This window comes from Alexandromys fortis, unplaced genomic scaffold (assembly GCF_014885135.2).
Source record: "Alexandromys fortis isolate MF-2015 unplaced genomic scaffold, M_Fortis_MF-2015_v1.1 scaffold_149, whole genome shotgun sequence".
Lineage (NCBI taxonomy): Eukaryota > Metazoa > Chordata > Mammalia > Rodentia > Cricetidae > Alexandromys > Alexandromys fortis.
This window is the reverse complement of record NW_026068025.1, coordinates 3,964,526-3,976,357: the sequence shown is the minus strand read 5'-3', so window position 1 is coordinate 3,976,357 and position 11,832 is coordinate 3,964,526. Positions and strand designations below refer to the sequence as shown.

The 11,832-nt window shown below is 41.9% G+C and overlaps 1 protein-coding gene across 2 annotated transcripts in view; it reads right to left on the bottom strand.

The window, feature by feature from the left end:
• Positions 1 to 503: 503 nt before the first annotated feature.
• The window catches only part of Tvp23c (trans-golgi network vesicle protein 23 homolog C), a 13,179-nt gene continuing 1,850 nt past the window's right edge, over positions 504 to 11,832 (bottom strand). For both annotated transcript variants that reach the window (XM_050163758.1, XM_050163759.1), the window contains exons 2-7: positions 11,131 to 11,213; positions 9,276 to 9,420; positions 7,307 to 7,396; positions 6,225 to 6,356; positions 3,787 to 3,915; positions 504 to 1,634 (exon numbers count right to left, since the gene is read on the bottom strand). In XM_050163758.1, the coding sequence (XP_050019715.1) occupies positions 1,608 to 1,634; positions 3,787 to 3,915; positions 6,225 to 6,356; positions 7,307 to 7,396; positions 9,276 to 9,420; positions 11,131 to 11,213 (606 nt within the window). In that variant the 3' untranslated portion in view covers positions 504 to 1,607. The remainder of the gene's footprint in view (positions 1,635 to 3,786; positions 3,916 to 6,224; positions 6,357 to 7,306; positions 7,397 to 9,275; positions 9,421 to 11,130; positions 11,214 to 11,832) is intronic.

Here is an 11,832-nt window from a genome sequence, read left to right as displayed (position 1 = left end):
CCTTTGTCCTGGATCCTCTGGACAGAACCTGGTTGCATGGTCACACCAAGTCTCACTGATGAAATTTGGGTGGTTGCCATGCTCTCCAGTTAGGAAGGAAGAAAACTAAAGAGAGGCAGGTGGTAAATCCTGCCATGTGCATAGTCCAAAATCAAATCCGTATTTGTTTAGAATTTCAGGCAAAAACAACATGGTTACCCCCACAGAACAGACCAGCCTCCCAATCCTCAAGCTTTGCATCTTCCTGGTCAAGTACAAACCTATCTTAGGAAGTGCCTGCCTGCCTCGTCAGGTGAACCAACCTATGGAGGAAAGTCAAACGGACAACGGCACTTAATGAACTCATCCAAAGAAGCAGCAGCCTTTGTAGTACGTGTTTCTTCCCCAAACAGCCTTGTCCTGCGGTAGAGTCTCCAGACGCTCCGGTGGTCAAGCGTCTCCTTCAGCAAGTCAACATCCAAAGGTGTCACAAATGCCATGATTAAATGGGACCACACACCTAATGCTTTGTAAACTGCAGTTTTATATAAATATAAAGTTATGCACCTGCCTAGCTACACTCTTAATAAAGACCCTTATTTAATAAACAGACATTTTAAAAATGTCAACAATGGACAAATGTTTTCACAACATAATCTAAAGATTCCAACAAAATTCACAGTATCTACAAAAGAATTCAGCTGCCTACAATAGGTTACATTTGGTTTACTCTATACTATATTGCTTTGTCTTAGGAGATACCTTTAATACAAATGTGTGGTTTACAATATTCCCATTATAACAAGAAAAAATAGATTCATACAATGTTTCATAGGCATTTATTATGCCAAGTATTTAAACAATTACTCCCATTATTACATAAGAATAATATTTTTATTAAAAGGCAATATTTCATTAACCCACCGACCACTAAGAGATTTTAGATGGTTCTAGAGTGAATTGTGGCCACAAAAGAAACACAGCAGCAGAAGCCCCTGGGGGGGGGGGATCCACCACATAGCTACAAATATCCATTTACTTCAAAAAGACCTTGAATAAATGACTTATTACCAAGTAAAAACAAAATTTTAGAAATCAGTTAACACAACTGTCCTAATTTAGCTTTCACTTGCTTATATATGTCTAAGATAAGAAATTTTATCATAAAGAACACAAAGAAACCCTGTCTCGAAAAACCACAAAAAAATAACTTTCTAATTCATACATAAACTAACATGTTCACCCTTACACTAAATCAAAACTTTCCTCTGAGAACAATGTACAGAAATACTCTGCAAACAGAGGCTAGAGACTTAAGGCCTCTTCCTACATTCTATGGATCAAAATGCAAAGATCCATCAGGTGGCGGACACACGAACTTGGGACATGTTGCCGTCACAGGACTGTCTAGACACAAACACCACCCCCAGCAAACTCTGCCTGTCTCCAGCAACACCAGACTTTCTAACCCCATACAGCTTAAGTTGAAACCAGGTTTCCTTCTTCTAAATTATGCTTTTAAGAGAGAAAATTAACACAACACCCCACTGCAACACAGACTGAGCTCTGAAGATCAAGAATCTTGTCCACTGTCCCCAGGGTTCATGGCACATAGGCTCCATCTTCACTCACGACGCCTGATCATCCCCAGCGTTCTGCAACAGAGAAAACAACCCTTAACAGCAACATGACTTCCCTTCGCCAAGCAGTGCAACTCACAGGACCAGAGCTGGGGACACCGCACTTGCGGCAGTGCCAGCTCGGGCACTAACTGTTTTCATCACCTTATTGTTATTCTTTTCATGCTAAAGACATGGACAAAAATGGAAGAAAACCTGTGGATTCCATCATCCACCCCGACATCCAGCTCATCATATTAATCAAGGTGTCACCAGATATATAACCTGAGCTAGAACGTTAATATCATACCAGGTCCAAGGTTCAACAGCAAAGTCCTTCCAAACTTAAAACACTGAAAATCATAAGGGGAAAGACTTATACAGTAAAACTAAAAGCCATCACAGTCGGGGGTAGTGAAACACACACCTCTAATCCCAGCACTCAGAAGGTATAAGCAGGCAGATCTTTGTGAGGTCAAGGCCAGACTGGTCTACACAGCAAGTTCCAGGCCAGCCAAGGGTACATAGTGAGACACGTCTCAAAAAGATGGATGGATGGATGGATGGAAGGAAGGAAGGAAGGAAGGAAGGAAGGAAGGAAGGAAGGAAGGAAGGGAAAGGAAAAAGGAAAGAAAGAAAGAAAGAAAGAAAGAAAGAAAGAAAGAAAGAAAGAAAGAAAGAAAAAATCCTACAATAGTAAAGCATACACAACAAGTGGACCATAGCATGGAACCACACAAAACTCTAACAGTGAATCAAGTCCCTATAAAATGGTTCGGCATGGAAAGAGGGAACCAGAGTTGTCCTCTGACCTCCACATGCATGCCCTTGCACACTCATGCCCCCCACCCCATGTATGTGCATATACACCAATAAACAAGTGTCATTTAAAAGGACTATTTGTTTCCCCTACTTCTTATCTTCTGTAATGGGAAACTGAAGTAAGATGAAGAAAAGAAGGAATTTCTGGAGCAGAGGCAACCAGCAGGCTTTCCACTCTTGAGCACATCATGTTGTCTCCCTGTTTAGTTACATAGTATAACTCTCAGACAGCATTTTTTAGAAATGCTAACCATGGCACCATGCCCACATCTTCTGAATAAGAAGCCTCACGGGTGAAGCCCAAGCATCTACTGTGACATGTTGGAGTTTGAGATCCACTGTTCTTTCTAACATTGCTACTAAGCCAAGCCTCACTGAGGGGATTCACAGAGAGGCCTAGTGGACTTTTCCAAGACATTTAGCCAAACCTGTAACTATAACTACCCCATTATCCCACTGAACACCTTGATTTCAACCATCATACTGGAGAACTCGAGAAGGGGGCTGGAAAGATGACTCAGTGGATAAGAACACTGGCTGCTCTTGCAGAGAGTCGGAGCTCAATTCCTAGCACCACTCACAACCATCCATAGCTCCAGTCTCAGGACCTAACACGCTCAGCTTTTGCAGGCACCAGGCATAAATGTGGCACACACAGAGACACACATGTAGGCAAAGCACTCATACATGTACAAAATAAAATAAGGGTATTTCCAAGAATAAAGAAATAAACCCTGTGTTCTGAGTGGGGGGAATCAAAGTACTTTAGAGCAATGCTAATGATAAAGCCTTTTGAATTAGTTTGTTCTTATAAATCCCCAAACCATGCAATATACATTCTTCAAGAACTTTCATTTAAAGCAATCATAATTAATGAAAAGCAACTGAACTTGAGATGATCTATGAGATATGAGTGATTGTCAATGATATTTTATTTCTCTTTGTTTCAAAATAATTTTAATAATGAATGATACTTTTCTGAAATGTCCTACAAGCCCCCAAAGAGCAAGTAGAGTATATCTGTCGTCTCTTTCTGAAATAGTCAGGTAACTAATTACAAAGCATCTGGTAGACTGAGAAGATGGCTCAGTGATTAAAAGCACTCATCACTCTTCAAGAGGACAGTGTGTTCCAGCACCCACATGGTGGCTCACAACCATCTCTAAGGCCAGTTTCATGGGATCCAATCAATGCCCTCTTCTGGCCTCTCTAGGGCACTGCACACATGTGGTGTACAGACACACAGGCAAACAGCCACACATAAAAAATTTAAAGTAATTTAAAAACAAGCACGTGTTAAAAAATAAACTCTACAGGAGCCAGACATTGTTTTATCAGTCACAGATCATATTTAAAAAACACTTACTTGTCTTAGGAACTGCTTTCCAAGATATGAGGTAGCCATGCTGGTTAAGTTCTTCTTATTGCCCACTTTACACCGGATATAACCATAAAGGTTGGCACCTTGCAGCACCACACCCATGATTACCACAGCCTGGGAGAGGGGGAGACAATCATAGTTACTAGTCCAAACTGACTTTTCTCTACACCACTAAATGAGACAAGGTAGAGTGTGGAGAAAAGGAAGCACTGGAAGTCAGAGGCTGAAGCAATGAGACTCCTCAGCCTGCAGAGGGGACCTCACTGATGCTACTCTGGAGAAGACACCGGACCATTCAAGAGGCATCATTTGCATTCATATTTGTTTTAGTTACTTTTCTACTGCTGTGATAAAACAACATGACCAAGACAACAGGGCTTATTTTTGCTTATGGTTCCAGAGGGTTAGAGTTCATAATGGCAGGGCAGGGGCTCAGGCAGGCACAGCAGCTGGAGCATAGGCTGAGGACTCACATCTTAAACCACAATCACAAAGCAGAGAGCAAACTGGAAGCAGGGTGAGGCCTTAAGCTCTCCAAGTCTGCCCAGTGGCAGACTTCTTCCAGCAGGTCACAACTCTGGAGCCTTGCCAAACAGTACCACCAAGCATTCAAATACCTGGAGCATCTCATTTAAACCACTGCACTATCCATATCTGATGTAGGAGGGTCTTCTGCCTTTGTGTTACTTTCATTGGTTAATAAAGAAACTGCCTTGGCCTTTTGATAGGACAGCAGCTTAGATAGGCGGAGCGGACCGAACAGAATTCTGGGAGAAAGAAAGCAGAGTCAGGCAGATGCCCAGGGTCCAGAAAGACTCAAACACAATAAATACAGACATGTCCTGCCTGTGATGCTTTAACATTGGGGGAGAAGGAGGGAGAAAGGAAGGGGGAGAAAGGGAAGAAAAGAGAGAGAAAGAGAGAGATACCAAAGAGAGAAAAATGACTCATTTACATGGAAGTTAGGGTTTTTACTCTTGAATACTCATTAGCCTAAAACAAACTGGAGTAACATAATCAGTCATCCTTCACAGAAAGTCAGAGACATATTCTTTGTCATAAAAACATTAAAGAATAAACCTATAAGTTGTTTTTTAAAATTTCACTCCACAGTAGAATGTAGCCAACCAAGCAACACAAGAAGCTGCAGTAAAAGGACCTGTGAAGCGATGCATGTGAAAACAGTCAGGAAAGCACTTGCCAAGCACACATAAGGAGCTGATTCAAACCCTGTGCTGTGGCACACACTGTTGCCAGGTGCTGAGAGCAGAGCCTGGCAGAACCGAGGTCCACTGGCCTGCCAGGCCTACTCAGTGAGCTCCAAGCTGCAACCCTGGGTGAAAAACAAAGCGGCCACCTGAGGCTGTGCTCTATCTTCCACATGTGCACACACCCGTGTGCTGCTTTCACACAAATACATGCATACCCACAAGCAGATCAAGAGCATAAAAAAAAAAAATCAGAGAAGTATTTCAGAGGAAATTATTATCAAATCTATCAAACAAAATAACATAATAAGAAACAAAAATGGAAAAACTACAAAGACACGGGAATGTTTCTTTTCTCCACATCAGGTCTTTAAGTCAATAAACACATCTAAGTGTAGCACTCAGCGAGATACAGAGAAGCACTACAGCTAAAATACTATCCACAGGGGAGATCCATAACTGCTGATCCACCACAGCAGCAAATCCACAGACACTGAATACATCTCCTAATTTGTGAAAGGAGATTATGATGCAAATATATAAAGATGATTACTAAAGTAAAAACCAACAGCACTCACATCATAACAGGAAAAATATTAGTGTACAACACACAAAACCAAGTTTTCACAGCAAGCCAGGGACAGGAGCTATAAAGTCTGGGGAGCAGGGGTCTAGCAAAAAACAAAATACATGAAGCCAGGGTGCATCAAATGCAATGAACTCAACTGTTACAGAGACTAGACTCACAGTTTGGCTCAGGGGACAGACTGCATCCTTCGAATGCAGCAGCATCTATATTTGTTTCAGATGCTCTTCCACATCCTTCTAATTCCCAGAACAGAGATCCTGATTTCCAGTGCCTTGAACATGGTGAGTGGTGGCAACAGTGACAATGAGTTCAACCGGTGAGTCAGCCATGAGCTGGAGCCCCCCAGGGGTTGTCCACTGCCATAGGTCAACACACAGCTGACAGCTGTTCTAAGCTCCCGAAGTCTGGGATGATCCACTAGCCTAGCAATGAGTAAGCACAAGAGGTACCAACCACAGTTTCCTTAAAAGACCACAACAACCACTGACACCACAGAAACTGGTAAGCAGCTGTGCCCAGACACTCAGGGAAAAGCAGAGGTGGGGACTGAAACTCAGAAACACAAGATGAAGCTGCCCAGTCAGGACGGCCCGATGCACAGGTCACGCGATGACTCTGTTACTCACCAGCCACTTCACTTTTAAGGAGAAGAGCGCGCTGAAGGCAAAGATCACCCACAGGATCGGACAGGCGATGAGTCCTAACCAAAAGATTCTTGACTCAGCTTCAGAAATAGTTTTGTTGTCTTGTGGAGTTGACTGCAAAAACAATTAATATAAAAGTCAATTCAACCACTAATCAGGTTTATCAGCAAAAGTTTCTTTTTAAACAGAAAACACACTGTGCTCAAATTCAAGATTAATAGAGACGATCCACATCCCTCTTGTTGGAACCAAAAACACCATGACAATCTTAATAAATGAATTATTTACTTTGTTGTGTGTTTGCAGCAGAACAAGAAGACATGGCCTTGCACTAGCACTGTTTATTCATAAGAAAGCACTGAAACTTTTCTAGGTCAGAGTTAAGGAAATCCAAGCATCATCTAGATTTCATGTCTCGGCCAAACCCAGGAGCTGACTAGGGTGATGAGTTGTTTCCATGGCAGATTTGATCTCAGTAATACAAGCTCACTGAGCCCAGTGCTGCTTTCCGAGAAGTATTGTTTGCAAAGGCTCTGCCAAGCGATACACAAGCAATTTGACTGGTAGTAATGCCAAGATTTTTATCCTCTGTCTCCCAAAAGATTTCCACAAGGAAATAGAATTATTTCACTATTAGGAAGCAGGGTGACCCAAAACAAACAAACTCCCCATGGCTCCTGAGGGCACCGGCTTAAAGAATAGACTAATCATTCTGACCCTGTACCCAGCTGCAATCTTCCTGACAAATAGGAAATGACAATGGGAGCAAAGACATGGGAGGAAGTGTCTACTGAACACAGAAGGATCCAGGGTGATGGCAGCAAGGCAACAAAGCCAGGGATCACCCAGAAGACTTTCAGCAGCAAGCAGACAGGCAGCTTAGCGTGGCCTGCTCTTAGAATCTTGCCTGTGTATGCCTGTTACCAGACAGAAGCGCACTATGCTTTGTAGGCTGTCTGACTTGGTACTAACAGGGCAAGAGATCTGCAGTGGTGCTGCCAATCCTGACCCCCCCACCCCCCATTCAGTACTCAAATGAACCTGAACATTCTTTATTAGTTTACCTTTCTGGACTCAAACACCCAGTGGCTCTTCCCATCCTCATCGATATGATTCCACCAACGCAGGCCAACCATTAGTCTACCAGTGACATTCTGGGAAAGATAAATATGAACACACATTTTAAAGCATTATTTAAATAAAGCATTATAAATCCCATCTTAGTGTACTATTTCACAAAATTCTTCAGCTCTTCCCCCAGAACAGCCAATTGTCTTGGCTAAAGACTAAATCAAGTGGCCAATGCCAAGGCCAGGGTGCATGGAGCTCACAGGATAAGCAACGGGCATACCCAAAAGCACCATCCTTTCTTCTCCCTAAGATAGAGGACCTGTCCTTCCTCTAAACCTCCAATTCCTCCCTAGGTCTTCCCTTCCTTCTTTCTATTTTTAATTTTTAAGATGGGGTCTACCTTAGTACTACTATTGTTGTGATTAAAACCCATGACCAAAGCAATTCAAGGAGGACAGAGTTTATTCAACTTACACTTCCACATCACAGTTCATCATCAAAGGAAGTCAGGGCACGAATCTGGAGACAGGAGCTGATGCAGAGGCCATGGAGCAGTGTTGCTTACTAGCTTGCTCTCCATGGCTTCCTCAGCCTGCTTTCTTATAGACCCCAGGACCACTAGACTAGGGAAGACACTACTCATAATGGGCCGGGCCCTCCCTGATAAATTACTAATTAAGATTGCTTCTAATCTTACACTGCCAAGTTTCTTTGTTGTGGACTATTACTTTAACTGCATAAAGGTGTGTTGCATTTATTTATGCTACATTTGCTTAATGTAAAGATGTGTTGCTTTGCCTGTCTAAGGTGCCTGATTAGTCTAATAAAAAGCTCACCAGCCAAAAGCTAAACAGTAGAGGGATACGTGGGGCTGGCAGGCAAAGAGAGTAAATAGAAGAGAGAACAAGGGAGAAAGAGAGTGAAACACCTGGGCCCAGAGAGCCAGCCAGCCACAGAGGGAGCAGGGAAGTAGGACACACATTAGGAAAGAAAGGTAGAAGTCCCTGAGGCAAAACGTAGATGAAGAGAAATGGGTTAATATAAGTTTAAAAAACTAGCCAGAAATAAGCCTAAACTAAGGTCGAGTATTCCTGACTAATAATAAGTCTCTGTGTAATGATTTGGGAGCTGGTTGGTGGCCCGAAAGAGGGTCTGCTACATTTGAATTGGTCTGACGTTATCTGTGCCACTTTTATTTTATCTGACTGCACTGTTTCAGTCTAATCCTTTTGGTCAAGCTTTATTCTAGGCCCAATCTCAGAATTATCTTTAGAATGGGATTTTAATCAATATTTATTTCCTTAAAAGTATAATATTTACTACTGAAACGAAAGTGCCCTTACTTCCAACCCCACCTGTAAGCACTAAAAATGCTTCAGACATTGAAACACACACACACACACACACACACAAACCTTTTTGGGTGGTGTTGGTGCATACCTTTAATTCCAGCACTTGGGAGGCAGAGGCAGGAGAATCTCTGAGTTTGAGGGCAGACTGGTCTACAGAGTGAGTTCCAAGACAGCCAGAGCTGCACAGGAAAAACAAAAACAAAACAAAACAGAAAAAAAAAATCTTATGGAGGCAAACTCGACCCTGGTTGAGAAAGACTGACCCCAAGTACCCTGCAGTTTTTGAAGTAAAAAAAAAGGATATTTCCTAAACACTTGTAAGCAAACTTTTTTGAAACTTTACATAGAAATTATACCCAGAATATTTAAATGACACTGGAATAAAATACATAGAATCTATGGCTGCTAGTGACATCTTTGTAACTTCGCCCATGGCGCTACCACTGAGCAGAGTTCATGCGATCAAACACACCCAGCACTTTAACAACAGGAGGCCTAAAGTAACAGAAAATTAACACCAATCCAAAAAAATGCTGTCCTGTTTCTTTCATTTTATACATTATCAGAATTTACATTAAGTAAATTTCAAAATAAAAGCAAGAGAACCTACCTTCACTGCCCAAAAGTCACACGACAGCAACAAGATGATCGTCACCATACAGGCAATGAAGCTGCTGCTGAGCAGCTCACACAGGAGATAGACTACAACCGCACTGACTCGAAAGAACAGATGGAAGAAGGACGCCACTGGGTGTCTGTAAATCAAGACACAATAAGCAGCATTATATTTTACAGCAAGTACTAGCAGACCCGTAACCATGCAATCAGGCAGGGCTGTCCTGGGAAGGAGAAAGCACACAGTCCACCTCTTCCTTAAGTCCCCACCACCTAACTAGGTTCTGTTGTTGCAAGGAAATACATTATATGAGTTGACTCTGACTCCTCACGGAGTATAAACTTTCAAAGCACCTAACCAGAACCACACCAGCTGAGATAATCTAATCACATCACGAGCCCAAACTAAGATGGAAGTTTCATCTCTCTCTTCCCTCCTCCTCATCCTCATCCTTTTTTTCCTCCTCCTTTGTTTAAGATAGGGTCTTACTAGGAAGCTCAGGCTGCCCTCAATTTCATAATCTTCCAGTTCTCACCTCTGAAATTACATGTATGCATCAGCATACATGTATGTATGTATTCTTTTGTAAAACAGCTTATTGACATTGATTCAAATACCACACAATTTGTCTACAAATTAACATTTTTTAATATAGTCAGTTGTGTGACCATCACCATAATCAATTTTACAACACTGTACTATGTCAAAAAGCAAGTATGTACCCACGGGCAATCATCCTCTCTTGTTCCCAACCCTTTCAGCCCTAAGCAACCAATCATCTTCCTGTCTCTACAGATTTACTCACTGTGGACATCTGTGTAAGGAAAATGACACAACACTTTGTCTCCTGTCACCAACACCTTCCACTTTGCAGTGTTTTCAATATTCAAATAGAATTTTACTTTATAAAGTGAATTTCTTTAGAGAGAATATATTTACAAGTACATTGAATTTTATTACTTATACAAGACACAATTCTGAAATTTACAAAAGAAATCAAAATGTATCTATAGAAATAATAGTTTCCTTGGTTTTTTGTCTTTTTTTTTTAACTGAGAACTGAACCCAGGGCTTTACATTCTACTGCTGAGATAAACCACACCCTCTATAGAAAATATATAAAGAGATGGTGCAGTCTCCGAAAACGGCAGTCAACACAGACTTTAATACATCAGTACTCACATAACTGATTTGTCAAGTTTGCTAATTTGAAAGCTCAGTGTTGAATAAGATTCAACAAGCCAACTACTACGAAGAAAATCTCATGTTACTTGTCAAATCAACAACACGCCTAGCCTACTCTGCCTTGGTATCCCCATGGGCTTCTTTTGAAGACCAGGCCCCAAGATGGCAGAAGTGGGGTGAGAGGTGCTGGGGACCTTAAAAGGTGGGCCTATCTAGATGGAGTGGGCCACTTAGGGCAGGTTATGGTTCTGTGTCTGTCTGCCATGAGGTGAGCAGTATTTCTCCACTAAACCCTTCTGCTAAAACATCCTGCATCACCATGGGCCCAGAAGCAGAGCCAAAGAAAAACAGTGCCCATGCACTGAAATCCTCCCAATACATTTAAAAGTATTTTTCTTTTCTCTTTGGTTCTGTCAAATGTTTTCTCATATCAAAAAGTGGGACACGGAGCTGGGTATGGTAGCACACACCTTTAATCCCAGCAATAGAGAGAAGGGGCAGGCATATCTCTGAGCCCAGATAAGCACAGCCAAGACTACGTAGTGAGGCTGTGTCAAAAAAAAAAAAAAAAAAAAAAACGAAAGTCAACACAAATCCCATAGGTTGACAGCAACAGTAGACACAACAGATTAGACAGAAACACAACTCTAACTTAACCTTGTACCTGATTTTGGATTTTCTTGGTCTATTGGTTGTCTCCTCTTCTGCATCAAACAGTGAGACATCTTCAGTGTCATCATTACTGTCCTATTAGGAAATCAAATATCTATGATAAAAATGAAATTTGGTGCTTGTATGCCTACTACATACAAACCTACACAATCCTCAAAAGGGAAGGTGAGATTATGAGCTACAACTACCAGGAACTCACAGCTTAGGAAAAGAGGCACCTGCAGGTCCTCCACCCCAATCCCAATAATCTGAAAACAAACAAACAAAAAACTCCCCATGACAATCTAATAGTCAGCTGACATCAGCTTGAGCCCTGAAAGAACACTGAGGAGCAGGTGATGCTCCTAAAAGCTGATGACATCTATCGGAAGCTACTCTCTCCCAAGTCAGAGAAATCTGAAGCTATTGAGATAAACTCAGAAAACCTCGTTGACTTCACCATGTTTCCTTGACTCCTTGCAATGCTTTCTCTTCTTATTAGAGGCTAAATCAACAACTACCATGCCCCTAGGACTTGTTCCATCACTATCTTTCCTCAGTCTTTCCAATCAATATATAAAATCCTTCACAGCAGTGACATCCTAGAAGATGAATAACCCCAGACCACTGCTCACAAGATGAAAACAAACGACCACCGGGTTTCTAAGATTCTTCTGTGAACTCCTGAGATGCACAACAGTGGGGGGGGGGGGGG